The following is a 22,543-nucleotide window of genomic DNA, read 5'->3' on the forward strand; positions in this document are numbered from 1 at the left end:
GGGGGCGCATTCTTAAAATTAGAGCTAGGCTGTTCAGGGGTGCACTTTTTCACCAATTGGAAATATGGAACTCTTGCCCCCAGAAGTCTGTTGGTGCTGGGTCAATTGGAGCTTTGAAAACAGATGTTTTGTTGGATAAGGGTATGAAGGGATAAACATAAGAAATAGAAGCAGGAGTAGGCTCCTCGAGCCGCTCCGCCATTCAATAAGATCATGACGGATATTGAGCAAAGGCGGGTAAATTAAAGTTGAGTTACTGATCAGCCACGATCAAACTGAATGACAGATCAGGCTCGCGGTGCTGAATAACCTCTTCCCTTTTTCCTATCCAAGTCCTGATCCTGGTGGGTGGGAACTGCAGCACCAGCTGCCCCTACTTGGGATATCTCAGTCCGGCCACAGGGTGGCTGGTATGGGAAAGAAATGTCACACTGTGCAATAGGGGAAGCTCTTCTGAGGTTGGGAGTTGATGCACGTTGTTTGAGCAGAGAAGAGGGATCTTCACACTCGACCTGACCTGGGAGTACTTGTTGATGAGGCTAGGTGACTGCAGTCAGAGTTGCACTAACATCCCTCAGCTTGAGTGCACAAAGTAAAGTTTCTGCCTGGTTTTCTGTTGTCTTGGATGATTCAGAAACCGAATGCTAATTTTTTTTTCATTATTAGAAACAAATTCTACAACCTCCCTCTTTTTTTTTTTCTCCTCAATTTATTTTTATTTAAACGGTTTCATTGCTGATGTCAATGCCACCTAAAGCCAGTTGGAGTGCATTGATGGTTAGTGTTTGTGGACAGCTTCAGTGAGCATTAGATCTTTCATTTAGTCACTCTGACCTGGGTCAACGTTCGACCGAGCTGCATTGATTCACTCTTTAGCTATCTTATTCAGCATCTGTCATGTGCTCTTCCCCCCTGTTCACGGAGTCGCTTGTGAACCAGCTGCCCTGCGGTTAGTGACCAGGTGAAGTTCATCTCTCCGCTGTTTGTAGTGATGTCATCCACTGTGAACGTGTTTACAATTTCATTTCATATAGCAAGAGAAGTTTTTATTGAAGCTGTGCATCCCTCTTTTTCTTTACATTTTTTTTAATTACTGTTACATGTCTCGACTTACTGTCACTAGAAAGCATTTTTAAAAACTGAATTACTTATATTTTACTAAACGTGTGTGGGTGCTGACTTCAGTCCGTGGATGAACTGATTAGCAAGAGGAATCTGTTTGCTTTTTAAATGGAGACATTGTCCAATTTTCTCCGACAACAGTATCGCTATTTTAAGATGTGAGTAATTGCCATTGTTTTCTAGTGCATTTGATAAATGCTGATCCTCCTGTGTGGGTCTCCTTGTAGAGTTGGTCATTTTATGTGAGAGTTCCCTGTTGGGTTTTAATAATTTCTTCCGTATGACTCACTGGCAAGGGTTGGCAGGCTATTTAACTATCAGCATCGCAGCCAAGCCTGACTATTGTCCTAGCTGTGCACTTCCAACAGGGGCAATTAATAATTAAGACCAGAATTCTCTTTTTTTTTTTTAATCTTTTTTTTTTTCTCTTGCTCTCGCTTGCTCATCATCATTCTTGCACACTCAGATTGTAACTCCCTTACCGCTATCCTGGCTGAGATGAACTAATTTGGCACTGATCGAGGATCAAACAGAGTCTATGGGTTTCTGATTGTGTAACCAACATGGCGGTTCCTAAACTGCTGCTTTTAAAATTTTCAAACAATTGATTAACTACTAACTTCCTACAGGTGTCACTTTTAAATGTGGGTGGGTTGGGAAACTACCACTGTCCTTCTATCATCTTGCATCATGAGCACGTTTTCCCCCTCCCCACAAGCCGAAAGGGACTCCCTCGCGTTCCTCGTCCTTCTAACTGATTTCGCAGAGATAAGGAGTGTCCTGCACCAGCTAAACATGCCCTGCAGAGACAAGGGAGAAGTTTTCACACACGTTCAGTTATTATATAAAACCCATACATGTCACAACTGGTGGAGTGTCGGTTACAATTATAAAACCTGCTTGTTTTGTGGCTGCTGGATAACTGTTCAGATCTGTTTAGGTGCAGTGCATTGTCTGACTATACCTTTACACTCTGGATTTAGGCACCTGGTTTCAACTGGGGGCCAGTTTTCAATGTTTAGGTTTTGATGTCAGTTCAAAAATCATCCATTCCAGGGGTATGAGGAAGGGAGAAGCTAGTGTTATTTTTACTCCTGGGCTTCATTGAAATGTTGCCAGCAGACTCCCCCGTCCCATTCCAGGCACATTCGGGCAGCCTAGAGACTGCCTGCCGAGCAGGTAGGTCCGTGGGATTGGCTGTTGCCTCTTCTCTTCCTGACCCCACAAGGAAAATTGAAACTTAACCTTTCCGGTTGTGAAAATCCTGGCATGTCAGCTCCAGGACAAGTAAGTGACCTGGGGGATTTGAACTGTCCGATTTCTGTCGGTCGGTAGGGTTTAAAATCACCCGTTTATAGTTTCTGTGAAGTAAATTCTGGTTTGCACCAGCACTACCAGTGCAGTTGAAGTTCTTGTCACTAACCCTGCCTCAGTTTAAGCAAGAAATTTCTGCTCAACATTTTTTTTTAACATTTCTACCTGTTGAAAGAGAGCTACGTGTCCAAACATGGGCAGAGGTCTCTGCTGGTCAGGACAGTTAACATTCCAGGCAGCCAACAAGCCAAGTCATGTAAACTGCTCTGGGGCGGGAAACCCAGCTTCAGACAGTGGGTTCAGATCAGTGCTGCAGTGTAAATATACCATTCGTGATGGGAAAAAGAAAGAAAATACATTTTTATATAGTGCCTTTTACAAGCTCTGAACGCCACAAAGCACTTTTACAGCCAATAAAGTACTTTATTGAAGGATAGTCACTAATGCAGGAAACACAGTTGCCAATTTGCACCCAGCAAGGTCCCATAAACATCAGATTTTTAGTGACGTTGATTGAGCGATAAATATTAGCCAGAACAATGTATATTGAAATGAAACATGATTTAATGGCGCACATTAATTCCTCCCAAACATTTGTTGTTTTTATTCAGGTTCTGCTGTCTGGCAACTCATTGCTTCGTTTTTGAGGCTTCCGATATCGGGCACACATTGCATTGTTGGAGCCACCATCGGTTTCTCGCTCGTTTCAGTCGGTGCTCACAGTGTCCGATGGATTCAGCTCATCAAGATTGGTAACTGACCTTTCCTTTTGTGTGCACGAGCAATGACTGATAACGATTACGGACCACTTTCACTTCCTTACTTTAGTATTTTCTTTCTGGACATAGTTCAGTACAAACGTACAGTGTCTCCATTTCTCTGCTCATCAGGGAACTCCAATCTTTTCAAATCGGCAGGTACACTGAAGAGTTTTAGAAAATAGAAACATAAAAAATAGGTGCAGGAGTAGGCCATTCAGCCCTTCTAGCCTGCACCACCATTCAATAAGATCATGGCTGATCATTCCCTCAGTACCCCTTTCCTGCTTTCTCTCCATACCCCTTGATCTCCTTAGCTGTAAGGGCCGTATCTAACTCCCTCTTGAATATATCCAATGAACTGGCATCAACAACTCTGCGCAGGGAATTCCACAGGTGAACAACTCTGAGTGAAGTTTCTCCTCATCTCAGTCCTAAATGGTCTACCCCTTATCCTAAGACTATGTCCCCTGGTTCTGGGCTTCCCCAACATCGGGAACATTCTTCCCGCATCTAACCTGTCCAGTCCCGTCAGAATCTTGTACGTTTCTATGAGATCCCCTTTCATCCTTCTAAACTCCAGTGAATAAAGGCCCAGTTGATCCAGTCTCTCCTCATATGACAGTCCAGCCATCCCTGGAATCAGTCTGGTGAACCTTCGCTACACTCCCTCAATAGCAAGAACGACCTTCCTCAGATTAGGAGACCAAAACTGAACACAATATTCCAGGTGAGGCCTCACTAAGGCCCTGTACAACTGCAGTAAGACCTCCCTGCTCCTATACTCAAATCCCCTAGCTATGAAGGCCAACATACCATTTGCCGCCTTCACCGCCTGCTGTACCTGCATGTCAACTTTCAATGACTGATGAACCATGACACCTAAGTCTCGTTGCACCTCCCCTTTTCCTAATCATCTGCTACTCACATGATATTCTGCCTTTGTGTTTTTGCCCCCAAAATGGATAACCTCACACTATCCACATTTATACTGCATCTGCCATGCATTTGCCCACTCACCTAACCTGTCCAAGTCACCCTGCAGCCTCTTAGCGTCCTCCTCACAGCTCACACCGCCACCTAGTTTAGTGTCATCTGCAAACTTGAAGATATTACACTCAATTCCTTCATCTAAATCATTAATGTATATTGTAAATAGCTGGTGTCCCAGCACTGAGCTCTGTGGCACTCCACTAGTCACTGCCTGCCATTCTGAAAAGCATCCGTTTATCCCGACTCTCTGCTTCCTGTCTGCCAACCAGTTCTCTATCCACGTCAGTACATTACCCCCAATACCATGCGCTTTGATTTTACACACCAATCTCTTGTGCGGGACCTTGTCAAAAGCCTTTTGAAAGTCCAAATACACCACATCCACTGGTTCTCCCTTGTCCACTCTGCTAGTTACATCCTCAAAAAAATTCTAGAAGATTCGTCGAGCATGATTTCCCTTTCATAAATCCATGCTGACTTGGACCGATCCTGTCACTGCTTTCCAAATGTGCTGCTATTTCGTCTTTAATAATTGATTCCAACATTTTCCCCACTACTGATGTCTGGCTAACTTGTCTATAATTACCCGTTTTCTCTCTCCCTTTTTTAAACAGTGGTGTTACATTAGCTACCCTCCAGTCCAAAGGAACTGATCCAGAGTCGATAGACTGTTGGAAAATGAATTTGCACACTTCTCCAATATTACATAGAATTTCACAGTGCAGAAACAGGCTATTCGACCTAAAAGGTCCATGCTGGTGTTTATGCTCCCAAACTTATTTCATCTCTCTCTCTCTCTCTCTCTCTCTCTCTCTCTCTCTCTCTCCCCCTCGTGTACTTATGTAGCTTCCACTTAAATGCCATTTGCCTCAACTACTCCACGTGGTAGCGAGTTCTACATTCTTGCCACTCTGAGTAAAGAAGTTTCTCCTGAATTGCTTATTGGATTTATTAGTGACTAGCTTTTATTTATTGCCCCTAGTTTTGGACCCCCCTTTTCTCCCCCCCCCCCCAACAAGTGGAAACATTTTTGCTTTCTATCAAACCCGTCATAATTTTGAAGACCACGATCAGGTCATCTCTTGGTGTTTCTTTGTTAGAGAAAAGATCCACAGCCGGTTAACTCTCAGCCCCAGCTGGTTCAGTCCATCAATATATCTGTGTCCTATAAGTCCATTTAATGTTTTTATCGCCCATTTTGCTACACACATTGATTTTGAGTTTGCTGAACATTTAAATACCACTTGGTTTAAAAAAAAAGACATGCATGGTTTCAGGAACACTCTCAGGATTGTTAGTATACCAATTATAAGGAGAACTTTAAGGAAGAAAGGGAAGTGGAGAGGTGGAATGGTTTAGGCAAGGAATCCCAGAATGTCGGTCTTGGACAGCTGAAGACATGGTTGCCAATGGGGGTTTGGGGGGTGGAAATATACACACGGTCAGAGTTGGAGTAATGCTGAGGTGGGGGTAGGGCTGGAGGAGGTTACAGGTAGGTTTTCCAATTGAAATCTTTTTGGGGTGAATTGTGACTTTAAAAAAAAAAAAAGTCTTTCTAACACACTTTTTTGTTTTGCTTTGTCTTCTGGTGGGTTTTGTCTTTGCAGTTGCCTCCTGGTTCATTTCCCCAATTCTATCTGGGGCCATGTCTGGCGTGCTTTTCATCCTAATTCGATTATTCATCTTGAAAAAGGTGGGTGTTTTTTTTTAAGAAATTAAATCTTGTGAATTGCGTTGCCTTTTATTTTCCTCCTCCCACCCCCTGATTTTCTACCCACTAATTACATCGTCATTTCTGTAGGAAGATCCAGTGCCGAATGGCCTGCGTGCACTCCCGCTGTTTTATGCTGCTACTGTAGGGATAAATACCTTCTCAATCATGTACACGGGAGCTCCATGTAAGTACCTTTTGGACACTGGTTATGAACCTAATTGGGGGGTGAAATTGCTCTTCAACGATAGCGAATTGGCAGCTCTGTTTTACACCCCGCCCATCATTAAAGAAAAAGGACGATCGATTTACCATCGCACATTTTGCGCCAACGCCCAAGACTGATTTCACACCATCTACATTTCACCATTGTTAGCTAACTGGTGGAAACAGTAAATTAGTCAATGGTGACGTCCAAAGCTATAATCAACAGATGGTTTTATCCTCCTCAATCTTGTTGTGTTTGTAATAATTGGTTATTAAAAATAGGACCCAAAGTTAAGTCTTGCTTCATTCTGGCTGTGATCTACATTCTAATTCCAGGATAGCTTTGTAACTAAGCAATACATGTCAACAGAGAAACATTGTGCAAATTAATGACCTTGGATCTATCAAAAGTAACGAGTCTGTTGTCTAAAAGAAACTGCACTGCCTTTTAAATTATAACTGGAATGATGCAAATTTAGACTGATTCAACAAAAAAAAGTACCTTTTTCGGACCTGCTTGTCTCAAATAAATAAAAATTCTAGGCTTCATGATTTTTGTCATCCATTGCCAAAATAGGAATCTTTGCTACCAATTTGATAAAATATACTGTAATGTGCTGGGTTTCAGAAATACGGGTTGGGAAATTCCTCGGACCGGGAGCAGCTCAAAGAAATTTCCCGGCCATGAATTCTTTCAAACTACTATATCTGAGTGCCGATTTAGGTTAGTAACACTCTGTCCTTTCACTTTTGGGGTCTGAGTTGAAGTCCAGCCTGGACTTGATGGATGAAAGTCTTCCCTCCTGATGTCTAGGGTATAACTAGACAGTCGGTCACACTCAAACTGCAGTGGAGCGAGACCTCCTGTAAAGAGCAATTTCAAAATACGGAAGAGAAATACTGGTGGTTACAGGACCAACGGTGGTGGAGACAATTTGAGGTGGTTTGAATTAGGATTTCCATAAGTGTGCTGGCACTGGGAGTTTTCTCATGTCTGGGTCTGTTGGATTTATTAAAGATTTATTGATATGAAAAGACAACGATAATGAAGTGTTGTCTTTTCATATGTGACTACCAGGATGGTAGGAGGCAAACAAGATGGACCTTGGTCTTTTTTTCGTCTATGTTCTCAAAGATAAGTGTGAATGTGAGAGTAAAACAGCAGTTATACTAAAATTGCAAGCTTTCTTTCCCCTCCCACCCCAAGAAAAAAATCAATACCAAAAGGAAAATGAGGTTGCATGTTTTTATTCTTTAAAGAACATTGTGCAATTTTTTTTCTCTTGATTGACTATTGTACCAATTCCTATTTTGCAACTGAACAATACAAAAACCTCTTGGGAATTAGAACTCTCTCTTCCCCAAAAGACTGTGGTTGCTGGGGCAATTGAAATACTTAAGACTGAGATCGGTAATTTTTTTTGTTGTTGGTTATCAAGGGATGTGAATTGAAGGAGGGTAAATGGAGTTAAAGTGCAGATCAGCCCTGAATTTGATAGAATGGCGGAACAGGCCCGAGGGTCTGAATGGCTGCCTCCTGTTCCTATGGACTAGAATGCAAACTGTGTGCTTATGGAGTTTAATGTTGAATCGCTGAGTGCTGAGGCTCAATGAGCTCATACACTGGAAACTGAGCTCATTAACAGGGTTGCATTTTTTTCCTCCTGCAGTGCTAGGATTGGACACTCTCCCCATCTGGGCAATAATACTGATCACCCTTGGTGGAGCACTGGTGTGTGCACTCGTTGTGTGGCTGTTGGTATGCCCCTGGATGAAGAGGAAAATAGAAGGTAAGTCCTGCCGCTAAATAAGCTGAGAGCTGTAGATATTGGGAACTGAGCCATGGCCCGAGTTAGAACTGGCCTATCTGTCTTGCAGGTAAACTGAAGCAAAATGCACTGTCCAGGATATCAGATGAAAGCCTCAATAAAAGCCAAGATGAGGAGACGCCAGTGTTCAAAGAGCTTCCGGGTGCGGTGGACGAGTCTGTGCTTCCTCTCTCTAGCGGAGCTTGTGAGGCAGCTGGTGGAGTCCCAGACAGCCATGTCGTCGCTGGATCGACGGGATTTTCAAATGGTAAGTCCGGGTGCACTGTTGGCGTGCTGTGGCTCCTTTGGTCAATTGGCGACAACAACCTGGTAGTCTCCCTTAGTGACGCATTTTGCATTTAATGTACCATTTGGTGGTGTGGGTTCGAATCACCTATTTTGGTGGTGTGCGTTGCCTCTGCTCCTCGTCAGCTTGCTGCTGACTTGATGCTTGTGGTAAATTGGAAAGCTATAATCTGTACTGACTTGGCCCATGGTACCTTTACACTTGGGTGATTTTGAAACGATGACCTAGACTTGCTTTAGTTTTCTGTGATTCTAATGTTCCTTCTGACTTTGCGGCAGTTCAATTTTGAGGTTGTGCACAATGATGACAAAATCTCTTCATGGCATTGCCTTTCCCTATCCAACTATCTAGCGCGGCACCCTCTGATTCTGGCATTTCTCTGCATTTTCCTTCTCAGAATTGATGGCCGTGCCTTCAGCTTGATTCTACACTCTGGAATTCCCTCTGTAAACTCTTCTACTTCTCTAATTCATTCTTCCTCCTCCTTTTTAAGACTCTTTAAAAATCAAGCATTTGTTAACCCCCTCCTTCCCATCTCCTTTTGGCTAAGCATCCATTGACCTTGTGTCTCTGCCTTGGGGTATTTTTCTACTCGTAAAGCGCTATATAACGATGATGACTCTTGTGCAGCACTGTAAACCAGATACCTTCTCTCGACTCCTTAAAGTTCCTATGCAAAAATAAACCAGCACCCGCAGTCATGATTTATCAGACACAAGAAATCATCTAGTAGCTCATGCGCTTTGTTTAGATTGCAGAAGGAGGTCAGAATCTTGTGTACTCTTGGAATAATATGTCATGCGGCTTGGAAACTAATGCTTGTCCAAAATCCAACTCCTGATTTGCCCAGACTGACCTCGGGCCTGAACTGTGTCCAACCAATTCAGAGTCTTCGTGCACAAGCTCTGGTGAATCCATTGAACATTTTTATTCAAATAAATGAGTCCCAGTCCTTTGTGCGGAGGTCGATCCTACCCAGGTTGCCTGACTGTTGCATAGGGGCTATCCAAATAGATACCATATATATGATTTAAAATAGATGAGGTATATTAAAACTGGGGGAAACCGCATTATGTTTTTTGTTGTTTTATAAACTATGCCCTTGAGTCACTGTCCACTGGCCAAAGTAGTTGTGGAGGAAACCACTGTGTGGGAAGGTGGAACTGGCCAGACTGGCAGTGACTAATTTTACTTTCCTTCCTTCTGGTATAAATAAGTTGATTTCATCTGCTCGTTGGGCTGGCCCAAATTCCATCCAACAGAGTGCAACACCCCCTGCTTTTGGTTTGTGCCAAAGTTTGTATCTTAACGTGGAGGCTGTGCTGGAAAGAAGCTGCCGTTCTTCCCCTCGCCTTCTATCACGCATGTTGTTAACTTAATGGCTGCGCATGGAATTAATCCTTCCGAGCAGCATGGAAGACCCTGTATTGAGCACTGTCTAAAGAGATGGATGGCCGGGGCAATTTTAAGTCTTGTGCATTTGTGTACCAGTTGTTTATTTGAAATGCTCACTCCACATGCCCTTTTAATCAGTTTTGCAAGAAATTATTGAATTTCCTTTTACAAGTATTGTTGGACTCTGCTTCAACAGTTTGTGGCAGGAATTCCACATTCAAACCAACCTCTGTGTAAATAATTATTTTTCTTAAATATGTGCCCTCTCGTTACCATCTGACTGAAACAATATTTACCTTATCGGATCCCTCCAGAAACGTGAAGGCTTCTGTTGGGTCACCCTTCGCTATTCCAGTATGGGATTAGAAGCTCGAACTTCTCAATCTTCACCCCCTCATGCTAGCGGGGAATTTAACCTGCACCAGTCAGATTTATTAAAGCTATTTTGAAAGCGCACCAGTAATTGGTAGGTCCAAATACTTCTGAAACTTTCCCCTGAAGGGAAGCATGGTGCTTTGTGTTGGTCACTGAGCGAATCTTTCATGCAACTCACACACTTCAGAGGCTTTCCTTTTATAGAATCTGAAAAGCTTGCAGCACAGAAAGAGGGCATGCAGCGCATAGTGTGTGTGTCGGTCTGCCCACCCTGCCTCGGCCACCCTCTGCTACGCCTCACTTCTGATTTTTTTTTTTCCCTCCCCTCTCTCCTCCCGCCCCCCCCCCCCCCCCCCCCCACTTCCCCTCTCTCTCCTCCCGCGCCCCCCCCGCCTTCCTCCTTCCTCCCCCCCCCCTGGCCCCTGCATGCCAACCTCTCTTCCTAATCTGAGGAAGGATGTTCTTGCTATTGAGGGAGTGCAGCGAAGGTTCACCAGACTGATTCCCAGGATGGCAAGACTAACATATGAGGGGAGACTGGATCAACTGGGCATTTATACACTGGAGTTTAGAAGGATGAGGGGGGATTTCATAGAAACTTACAAGATTCTGACGGGACGGGACAAGTTCGATGCGGGTAGAATGTTCCCGATGATGGGGCAGTCCAGAACCAGGGGACACAGTCTTAGGATAAGGGGTAGGCCATTTAGGACTGAGATGAGGAGAAACTTCTTCACTGAGTTGTGAACCTGTGGAAGTCCCTACCGCAGAGTTGTTGATGCCAGTTCATTGGATATATTCAAAAGGGAGTTAGATATGGCTAAAGGGATCAAGGAATATGGAGAGAAAGCAGGAAAGGGGGACTGAGGGAATGATCAGCCATGATATTGAATGGTGGTGCAGACTCGAAGGGCCAAATGGCCTACTCCACCTATTTTCTATGTTCTATGTTTCACCAAGGCCCTGTACAGCTGCAGCAAGACCTCCCTGCTCCTATACTCAAATCCCCTAGCTATGAAGGCCAACATGCCATTTGCTGCCTTCACTGCCTGCTGTACCTGCATGCCAACCTTCAATGACTGATGTACCATGATACCCAGGTCTCGTTGCACCTCCCCTTTTCCTAATCTGCTGCCATTCGATAATATTCTGCCTTCCTGTTTTTGCCCCAAAATGGATAACCTCACATTTATCCACATTATACTGCATTTGCCCACTCACCTAACCTATCCAAGTCACCCTGCAGTCTATTAGCATCCCTCATAGCTTACACCGCCACCCAGCTTAGTGTCATCTGCAAACTTGGATATATTACTCTCCATTCCTTCATTAAATCATTGCTGTATATTGTAAATAGCTGGGGTCCCAGCACTCAGCCCTGCGGCACACCACTAGTCACTGCCATTCTGAAAAGGACCCGTTTATCCCGACTCTCTGCTTCCTGTCTGCCAACCAGTTCTCTATCCACATCAATACATTACCCCCAATACCATGTGCTTTGATTTTGCACACCAATCTCTTGAGGAGGACCTTGTCAAAAGCCTTTTGAAAGTCCAAATACACCACATCCACTGGTTCTCCCTTGTCCACTCTACTAGTTACATCCTCAAAAAATTCTAGAAGATTTGTCAAGCATGATTTCCTTTCATAAATCCGTGCTGACTTGGACTGATCCTTTCACTGCTTTCCAAATGTGCTGCTATTTCATCTTTAATAATTGATTCCAACATTTTCCCCACTACTGATGTCAGGCTAACCGGTCTATAATTACCCGTTTTCTCTCCCTTTTTTTAAAAAGGGGTGTTACATTAGCTACCTTCCAGTCCATAGGAACTGATCCAGAGTCAATAGACTGTTGGAAAATGATCAGCAATGCATCCACTATTTCTAGGGCCACTTCCTTAAGTACTCTGGGATGCAGACTATCAGGCCCTGTGGATTTTATCAGCCTTCAATCCCATCAATTTCCCTAACACAATTTCCTGACTAAAGGATTTCCTTCAGTTCCTCCTTCTCGCTAGACCCTCGGTCCCCTATTATTTCCGGAAGGTTATTTGTGTCTTCCTTGATGAATTCAGAACCTAAGTATTTGTTCAATTGGTCTGCCATTTCTTTCTTCATTATAAATTCACCTGATTCTGACTGCAAGGGACCTACGTTTGTTTTCACTAATCTTTTTCTCTTCACATCGCAAAAGCTTCTATCGATGTCAGTTTTTATGTTCCCAGCAAGCTTCCTCTCATACACTCTCTTCCCCTCCTAATTAAACCCTTTGTCCTCCTCTGCTGAATTCTAAATTTCTCCCAGTCCTCAGGTTTGCTGCTTTTTCTGACCAATTTATATGCCTCTTCCTTGGATTTAACACTATCCCTAATTTCTCTTGTTAGCCACGGTTGAGCCACCTTCCCCGTTTTATTTTTACTCCAGACAGGGATGTACAATTGTTGAAGTTGATCCATGTGCCCTTTAAATGTTTGCCATTACCTATCCATTGTCAACCCTTTAAGTATCATTTGCCAGTCTATTCTAGCCAATTCACGTCTCATACTATCAAAGTTACCTTTCCTTAAGTTCAGGACCCTAGTCTCTGAATTAACTGTCACTCTCCATCTTAATAAAGAATTCTACCATATTATGGTCACTTCCTTTTAAGGGGCTTCGCACAACAAGATTGCTAATTAGTCATTTCTCGTTGCACATCACCCAGTCTAGGATGGCCAGCCCTCTAGTTAGTTCCTCGACATATTGGTCTAGAAAACCAATACACTGCAGAAAATCCTCCTCCACTGTACTGCTACCAGTTTGGTTAGCCCAATCTATATGTAAATTAAAGTCGCCCATGATAACTGCTGTACCTTTTATTGCACGCATCCCTAATTTCTTGTTTGATGCTGTCCCCAACCTCACTACTACTGTTTGGTGGTCTGTACCCAACTCCCACTAGCGTTTTCTGCCCTTTGGTATTCCGCAGCTCTACCCATACAGATTCCACATCATCCAAGCTAATGTCCTTCCTTACTATGCCTGCCTCGCTCCCTCGCTCCCTCTGTATCTGCCGCTGGCGCTCGCTCCCTCTGTGACTGCCACTGGCACGGCCATTTACTAATTGTTCATCCCTGGTTGCCCTGAGAAAATGGTGATGGGCCCTTCTTGAACTGCAGCAGTTTTCTTTGTAGTGGTTTGGCTTGCTCGGGTTCTTCCACGGGTAATTCAGCGCCAACTAACGGCAAGCATTTATCCATCGGGGAAAAAATGGTACCATTTGTGGCATAGCTGATTTTTGTGAATTTGCTTTTGTTTTCCAGGATCTTGTGCCAAATCGAAGCTCACTTTTGCCCATCAACCTGAACTCTCCTGATTTATTTTTACAGGTAGAGCTGCGTCTCTCACAAATGGCACTCTCAAATCTCCATTTTCAAACGGTACATTTAATTTTGATGGGCACATGAGGAGTGATGGTCACGTGTACCACACAGTCCACAAAGACTCTGGGCTGTACAAAGATCTCTTGCACCGAATACACTTGGACAGGATCACCGACGATCGGATGCAGCCTGACAACTCGTACAGGCTTCTCCGCCGCAACAACAGCTACACGTGCTACACGGCCGCCATCTGCGGCATGCCTGTCCAGCCAGCCTTCAAGTCCTCGGACTTTGTGGGGGTGGAGGACAGCGAGAAGCTCGTGGGCGACGTGGCCTCCTACTCCAAGAAGCGACTGCGCTACGACAGCTACTCCAGCTACTGCAACGCGGTGGCCGAGGCAGAGATCGAGGCGGAGGAAGGAGGGGTGGAGCTGAAGCTGGCCAGTGAGCTGAGCGACCCCCCGCCACCGCCAGAGAATGCCGTAGACGAAGACAAGGAGGAGGAGGAGAGACCCCAGGTCCATCTGCTCTTTCACTTCCTGCAGATCCTCACTGCTTGCTTTGGATCATTTGCACACGGCGGGAATGATGTTAGGTAAGCTCACACACAATTGTGGCCCTGAATTGTTTTCACTGAATGGTATGTTCTTCGAAACAGCTACATGTGCCAAGGACACTGCCTTATCTTGCGTATCATCCGTGGCTCAGTCAGTAGCGCTCTCGCCTTGAGTCAGAAGGTCATTGGTTCAAAGTCCCACTCCAGGGACTTGAGCACTTGATCATGCTTCAGTGCAGTGCTGAGGGGAGGATGAGAGGGGGCGGTGGGGGGGATTGTTCTGTGTATGAGGTTGGAAGTTTGGCAGGGACTTGGTAAACGCTTCTGTTTTATTGTACTTCCGACTTATGTTTTGTACATCAAGAGTTCAAAGTTTAACTTTCCAAGATGCCTCTGGCAAAGGTCCACAAGAACTAACCATATATACTTGAGCATTCCTCCGCTGACCCCAAACTTTGTCCCATGGACTGGCCATGTAGATTGAGTTAATATTTTATAGGATCACAAACTTAACTTTTTGGTTGCGATCTCTCTTTGATCCAATATGTAATCTTTGGATAAAATCAGGTGCCAAGCCGTGTGGAGTGCCAAAGGTTTGCCAAGGATTGAGGAAGCAACAACACCTGGCTGTGAATCCTCCAGCACTTGTTAAACAAAATGGTCACTTACATTTTTTTTTTCTCTTTGCTTTGGCTAAAAAAGCTTCATGAATCAATGACTGACTCATTCCTTTTTCCTTACAAGAACCCATCTAATGAAAGCGTTCCTGTTTCCATGCCAAATTACATCAAATTTACAGCTGGTGTTTATCCTCCAGACCAGCCTCCTCCCACTTTACTTGCCTCTGCCCATCCTGTCCTTGTATTCCTGTTTCCTTCTCCCACATGTATACTTCATGCAGTGTGTTTTGAAGTGTACTCACTGTTGTAATGTAGGAAAACGCAGCAGCCAATTTATACACCCCGATATATACCACAAACAGCAATGAGATAAATGACCATATAGTGATTTTGGAGAAGAGAGAAATGTTGGGCAGGACATCTGGAGAACTCTTCTGTTCTTTGACTAGAGCCAGGGAATCTTTTACATCTTCCTGAGGGCCTCTGTTTAATACAAAAAGTCAGTATGCAGGTACAGCAATAATCAGGAAGGCAAATGGAATGTTGGCCTTTATTGCAAAGGGGATGGAGTATAAAAGCAGAGAAGTCCTGCTACAACTGTACAGGGTATTGGTGAGGCCACACCTAGAGTGTACTGCATACAGTTTTGGTCTCCGTATTTAAGGAGGGATATACTTGCATTGGAGGCAATTCAGAGGAGGTTCACTAGGTTGATTCCAGAGATGAGGGGGGTTGACTTATGAAGATAGGTTGAGTAGGTTGGGCCTATACACATTGGAGTTCAGAAGAATTGAGAGATGATCTTATCGAAGCATATAAGATAATGAGGGGGCTCGACAAGGTGGATGCAGAGAGAATATTTCCACTCATATATGGGAAAACTAAAACTAGGAGACAGTCTCAGTCTCAGGGGCCACCCATTTAAAACTGAGATGAGGAGGAATTTCTTCTGAGGGTTGTAAATCTATGGAATTCTCTGCCCCAGAGAGCTGTGGAGGCTGGGTCATTGAATATATTTAAGATGGAGATAGACAGATTTTTGAGGGAATAAAGGTTATGGGGAGCGGGCAGGGAAGTGGAGCTGAGTCCATGATCAGATCAGCCATGATCTTATTGAATGGCGGAGCAGGCTCAAGGGGCCAAGTGGCCTACTCCTATTTTCTTTGTTCTTAATATCCCATCCAAAAGACAGCACCTCTGATAATGCAGCACTATCGATCAGTATTTCGATAAACTGTCTGCCTTCTACATTTTGGACCCCATGTAGGCAATCAGCGGTCACATTACAACTGCAATTGTTATTCAGCTTGTTAATTTTGTACGCAGATTTGCGAGAGAAAAAAAAAATGATCAGTTTCAACATCTACAGAAGTTTTTTTTTCCCCCCCTCCCTTTACAATCCATTTACTCCCATCTGCTGAAGATGCGGAACCTAGATGGACATAATTCGTGTGTGAACCTGGATGGTGAGCTACCGGTGAGGTTATTTCAGAATACAGTTGGGGGACAACATTCCCCTAAGGTGCGCGGGCCACGGTCACACGATCGGGAGGTTCTGCGCAGATCGCTCACCGGCTGTTGCCATTGGAAAACATATCGCACATGAACGGCCACACAGAAAAAAAAAATTAAAGGGAGCATTGGTGGATCACAGCCAAGCCCCATCTAGTTCTCGGCTGACAACTGCACAAGCGAGACCGCCAAGGACCATTAGAAGACAATGGGGAGGGGGTCGTCTCTGGGGTTAAGAGTTGTTAGTTCGAGTCCACTGATTATAGACTCAAGCAAAAATGCTATATAAATGCAAGTTTATTTTTTTTTTCCTCCCTCTATCCAAAAGCTACTGAATTTCCCAGTGTTCAGGTGGCTTGGCATTTAAAATACCTGTCTTACATTTTGATAAGGATCTGGGCTGATTCCCTGGATTTTGTACATGTATGAAATGTCCGTAAATATACAGGTTGCTGTGGCAATAGTCATTTGGAGCTGCTACAACATAATACTGGCTACAAGTAACTTGTGAGAGAAAAGCCATGGGGCAAGTGTATAAAATAGTAACTCTAGACAAATTGGGAGTGTAGTGTGCTAATTATGGATTTATTCGTCATTTCAACCCCCGTTGTTCACACACAAGTTGTTTCTCAAGGTCATTGATGGCCAACTGACGATTTAAAAATAGTCCAAAACATGTGTGTCCCTGGCAGAGCTCGATGCTGACTTTTCTTGGACACTTCCCCCATAAATGTTTTATCCGCTTCCTCCGAGCGGGTCAGAAGCATGTGATTGTTTAAGAGGATTGTGCAAGTGAAGTTGCAGAAACTGCCAGCCACTTTCTCATTTATTGTCTCTTGGTAAGCACCCTTGCATTTTATCTTTGAATTAGGAGCTCAATGGACTTGCTGGGCAATGTTTTAATATAAGACCAGCTGCTTTAGTCATAGAATTACATGGAATCTGCTGCACAGAAACGGATAATTCGGCCCAACTGGTTTATGTTGGTGTTTATATCTCACACTGACCTCCCCTCATTCTATCCTCTTTACACCCTGGCCCCTTGTTCCTCTATTCCCTTCTCCCTCATGTATGCATCAAGCCTCCTCATAAATGTGTCAATGCCATCTACTTCAACCACTCCATGTGGCAGCGAGTTCCACATTCTCACCACTCTCTATGTAAAGAAATTCCTCCTAAATTCTTTACTTGATCTATTAATGGCTATCTTGTATTTAAGTCCCCTTGTTCTGGACTTGCTCACAGTCTCTCCACATCCACCCTATCGAACACGTTCATTATTTTAAAAACCTCTCGAGGCTCTTTTTTGCAGCAAAAGATTCCTAGCCGGCTCGATCTCTCTTTTAATTCTGATTAAACCCTTGTAAATCTTTGCTTCCCTTCCTTCAGCCATTCAATATCCTTTTTTGTAGTATGGAGATCAGAATTGTGGACAGCAATCCTTGCAGTTTAATCCACTTGGGAGGATCGATTTGACCCACTCTGAATCCTTTATTGCTGACTTTCTGAATGGAGTGGCTCGTAGCTGTAAAATGTATTTATTTATTTTGTTTGACGTTTGTATAACTGGGACTATTGTGGACATGTACAGAAACCTGATCGGAGGGGGAGATGGGATCTGCAGTAAGTTGACTAAATGTATCAAGTTGAGTGATTATATCATACACTGCCTGCAGTACATCGGGAATGAATTTGCGATAAATACACAGCACGTCAGTCAGCATCTGTTCATGTTTGGGGTCATGGCCCATCGTTAGAACTGAAGAATGAGATGAGCAGAAACGGCTATTTTAAATCTAGTGTTGTGCAATGAGACAGGGTTAATTAATAACCTTGCAGTAAAGGAGCCTCTGCGGAAGAGTGATCATATGATATAATTTTATATTCAGTTCAAGACTGATTTAGTTAAGTCCGAAACTAGGGTTTTAAATCTGAACAAAGCAAACTATATAGATATAAGGGGCGAGTTGGCTATGGTCGATTGGGAAACTAGATTAAAAGATACAAAGATGGTTAAGCAATAGAAAACATTTAAAGAATTAATTCATAAGAACATAAGGAGCAGGCCATATGGCCCTTCGAGCCTGCTCTGCCATTCAGTAAGACCATGGCTGCTGATCAACCTCAACTCCACTTTCTCTATATCCCTTGATTTCCCCTAGACTTCAAACATCTATCTATCTCGGCCTTGAATATACTCAGACTTGGCATCCACAGCCCTCTAGGGCAGAGAATTGCAAAGATTCACAACCCTCAGTGAAGAAATTCCTCCTCATCTCTGTCTTAAATGGCCTACCCCTTATCTTGAGACTGTGCCCCCGAGTTCTAAACACTCCAGCCAGGGGAAACAACCTGTCAGCATCTACCTTGTTAATCCCCTTTAGAATTTCTCTGTGCCAATGACATCACCTCTCATTCTTCTAAACTCCAGAGAGTACAGACCCATTCTATACAATCTCTCATCATAAGACAGCCCTCATCCCAGGTGTCATGTTTGTAACCTTCACATAACTGTAACCAATATGTAACAGCACTGTACACTGTATACAACTGTGAAATACACACCTTGACCACAGTGGGTGAACTTGTGGGAGACACTCCTCACCTGGTCAGCCAGGTACTTAAAGGGAGGTTACACGTAGGCGCAGCACTCCTTGGTCCTGGGAATAAAGGTGCAGGTCATGAGTGACCTTGTCTGCAGTATATGCCTCGTGTGACTTTATAATACAGATCAGAGACTCTACACCAGGAATCAATCTTGTGAACCTTCGGTGCACTGCCTCCAAGGCAAATTCACATTGAATATACATTCTCCATAGGAATTAAAAACCCCACGGAAAAAGTGGTCCAACCGTGGCTAACAAGGGAAATTAAAGATAGTATTAAATGAAATAGTGGCTGTGGTTCAGTGGCTAGCACACTCTCCTCTGAGCCAGAAGGTTGTAGGTTCATGTCCCACTCCAGGCACTTAAGCACAAAAAAATCTAGGCTGACATTCCAGTGCAGTGCTGAGGGAGTGCTGCACTGTCAGAGGTGCTATCCTTCAGATGAGACATTAAACCGGTCCTGTCTGCTCTCAAGTGGTCGCATCTTCCTTGGTGAAAACAGATGCAAAGTACTCAATTAGGGCTCAATTTTGGCCACTAGAGATTTCTGGCGTACGCACCAGAGGTGCGCCAGTTTTCCACGCATGGAAGTGTGCCCAAAATCTTCGGGCTGATTTTGGCCGCTGTCCTGGGTCTTCTAGCTGCTGGCATGGTGTGGTGACTGGGTCTGAGAGCGGAGCCAGCATCCTGCGCTGGAAACAGTGCCAGGACGCTGGACATGCGCAGTAGGATCGTGATTGCGCAGTAGAATCGGGTCAGTGGGTGAGTGAGCTGCAGTTTCAACTGACCACGCATGCGCAGTAGAATCGGGCAGCCGTTCGTGGAGAAGTTAGGAAAATCAATAAACACAACAACAATCGCGGCCCCCTCCCCCAGACAGAATCAAAAAGCAACATTGCAGATTATTGTTTCAGATCCAGCGGTATTCTGTTTTGTTTTAGAGAATTGAGTCATTCTTCCCCCCTCCCCTTCAGCCTCCCGATACTGTGCCACGTTTCCGCCCTGCCCAGTCCAGCTTCTCCTCCTTCCCCCCCCCCCCCCCCCCCCAAAACCTTCCCTTCAGCCTCCCGATGCGTCTTTGTCGGCTGCCCCTTTCCCAGGCCGAATGGCCTCCCGTTCAAGGCCCGCTGCCTTCCCCGGCCGAGTTCAATTCAAGGTAGGATTTACTATTATTTATTTGTTGTTCAATTATTTACCTGAGTTCTTTATTTTTATTGAGTTATTTCAACTTTTATTTGCAATGTTTGGTGCTTGGATGCAGGTCCTTACTTACTTACCTGCGCCGATTTCTTAACTGCCCGCAAGGTTTTTCAGAGCTGGCCACATACGCTGACCTAAGTGGATTTGGAGTAACTTTTAGCTGGCCAGAATTGCCTAAATGGCCAAAACTGGCGTAAGTGGCTGAGAATGCCCCTTATGAGGGAAAAAAAACCTGAACTAAAAAAAATCGTACCTAACTGAGTTACTCTGGAGCAAGTTGATTGAGGAAAATGCTGTTTTTTAACCTGTGCCAGAAAAACCGACTTACTCCAAAAAAAATTGGAGCAAGTCTTGGCCAAAATTGAGCCTCTAGTACCTCATCCATGCCCTCTGCCTCCATGAATAAGGTTCCTTTTGGTCCCTAATCGGTCCATCCTCTTACTACCCATTTATTATTTATATGCCTATAATAAAAGACTTTTGAATTCCCTTTTATGTTAGTAAGAGGGAGAGAGAAAACGGGGAACTATAGGCCAGGTAGCATCACATCAGTAGTAGGGAAGATATTATTAAGAATGTGATAGCAGGACACTTAGAAAATCGTAATATGATTGGGCAGAGTCAACATGGATTTATGAAAGGGAAATCATGTTTGTTAGTAGGGTGGATAAGGAGGGGACCAGTGGATGTGATGTATTTGGATTTTCAAAAAGCATTCAACAAGGTGTCACAAAGTTATTACACAAAAGTAGGGTTCATGGGATTGGGGTAATATATTAGCATGGATTGAGGATTGGTTAATGGACAGAAACAGTGTAGGAATAAACGGGTCATTTTTGGGTTGGCAGGTTGTAACTAGTGGGGTACCACAGATCACTTCGGGCCTCAGTATTTACATTCTATATCAATGACTTAGATGAGGGAACTGAGTGTAATGTATCCAAGTTTGGTGGAAAGTAATCTGAGGAGGACGCAAGAAGGTTGCAAAAGGATTTAGTCAGGTTAAGTGGGCAAGAACGTGCAGATGGAATTTAACGTACAGAAATGTTAAGTTATCCACTTTGGTAGGAAAAATAGAAAGGCAGAATATTTTTTAAATGGTGAGAGACTGGGAAATGTTTGTATTCAGAGGGACCAGGGTGTCCTTGTACGTGAATCACAAAGTTAACATGCAGGTACAGCAAGCAATTAGGAAGGCAAAATGGTATGTTAGTCTTTAGTACAAATGGGCTAGAGTACGTGAGAACATAAGAATTAGGAGCAGGGGTACGTCATGAGGCCCTTCGAGTCTGCTCCACCATTCAATAATACCATGCTTTTATTTTCCGAAGTCTGTTGTGTGGTAATTTATCAAATGCCTTTTGAAAGTCCATAACTATTGCAGTACCGTCATCAGCCCTCTGTTACTTCTTCAAAGAACTCAATCAGGTTATGCAGACGCTGTTTGTCTTTAACAAATCTGTGCTGGCTGTCTGTGCCTTATTAACCTATGCTTGACCAAGTGAGAATTAATTCTGCCCTCGACAATTAAATTGATTGGCGTGTAGTTACCAGGTTTATCCCCCTCCTCTTTTTAGAATAGGGTCGTAAAATTTGCAATCCTCCAGTCCTCTGACACCACTATCAGCTTCCCTCAGCAACCTAGGATGCATCCTAGCTGGACTGAGTGACTTACTAACTTTGAGTGATGCCAACCTATTTAGCACCTCCTTCCTATCTATTTTTATCCTATCCAATATCTCTCCTCTTTCCTCCTTTTCCCCCCCCCCCCCCCCCACCAACATTAACTTCCTCTAACTTATCGACCCATATCCACTATAAGCGCACTGACTCCCACAGCTACCTTGACTACACTTCCTCCCACCCCACTTCCTGTAAGGACTCTATTCCATTCTCCCAGTTTCTCCATCTCCGTCGCATCTGTTCCGACGATGCCATCTTCCATACCAGTGCTTCCGATATGAAGGATTCCCCTCCATCGTGGTAGACAGTCCTTGACTGTGCCTGTTCCATTTCCTGCACTTATGCTCCCACCTCTTCCCCCTCCCTCCCAGAACCATGATGGGGTTCTCTTGTCCTCATCTTCCACCCCACCAGCCTTCACATTCAACAGATCATTTTCCACCACCTCCAGTGTGATCCTACCACCAAACACATCTTTCCCTCCCCTCCCTTTTCAGCATTCCGAATTCCCTCCGTGATACCCTGGTCCACTCCTCAATTACCTCCAACACCCCCTCCCTTTCCCATTTTATAAAAGTAAAGAAGTCTAGTTGCAATTACATGGGGCATGGTAATATCACACCTGGAGTACAGCGTGCAGTTCTGGTCTCCTTGCCTAAAAATGATATACTTGCCTTAGAGGGAGTGCAGTGTAAGTTTACTAGACCAGTTCCAGGGATGAGGGGATTGTCCTATAAGGAGTGGTTGAGGAGACTAGGCCTATATTCCCTACAGTTTAGATGAATGAGATGATGTCAGTGAAACATATAACCTTTTTAAGGGCTTGACAGCTTAGATGCTGTGAGGATGTTTCGCCAGGCTGTGGAGTCTAGAACTAGTGGTCACAGTTCTAAAGGGCCAACCCTTTATTCTGAGACTGAGTAGAGGAGAAATTTCTTCACTCAAAGGGTTGTGAATCTTTGGAATTCTCTACCCTCGAGTGCTGTGGATGCTCAGGCGTTGAGTATATTC

At 44.1% G+C, this 22,543-nt stretch overlaps 1 protein-coding gene across 6 annotated transcripts in view; it reads left to right on the forward strand.

Annotated features, from left to right (window-relative positions):
• slc20a2 (solute carrier family 20 member 2) overlaps positions 1–22,543 on the forward strand; it is a 122,382-nt gene that overhangs the window by 67,320 nt on the left and 32,519 nt on the right. For all 6 annotated transcript variants that reach the window (XM_070880314.1, XM_070880322.1, XM_070880278.1 and 3 more), the window contains exons 3-8: positions 3,048–3,188; positions 5,795–5,880; positions 5,989–6,085; positions 7,776–7,895; positions 7,984–8,181; positions 13,362–13,950. In XM_070880314.1, coding sequence (XP_070736415.1) covers positions 3,048–3,188; positions 5,795–5,880; positions 5,989–6,085; positions 7,776–7,895; positions 7,984–8,181; positions 13,362–13,950 — 1,231 coding nt within the window. The remainder of the gene's footprint in view (positions 1–3,047; positions 3,189–5,794; positions 5,881–5,988; positions 6,086–7,775; positions 7,896–7,983; positions 8,182–13,361; positions 13,951–22,543) is intronic.

The sequence above is a fragment of the Pristiophorus japonicus genome, chromosome 1, assembly GCF_044704955.1.
Source record: "Pristiophorus japonicus isolate sPriJap1 chromosome 1, sPriJap1.hap1, whole genome shotgun sequence".
Taxonomy (NCBI): Eukaryota; Metazoa; Chordata; class Chondrichthyes; family Pristiophoridae; genus Pristiophorus; species Pristiophorus japonicus.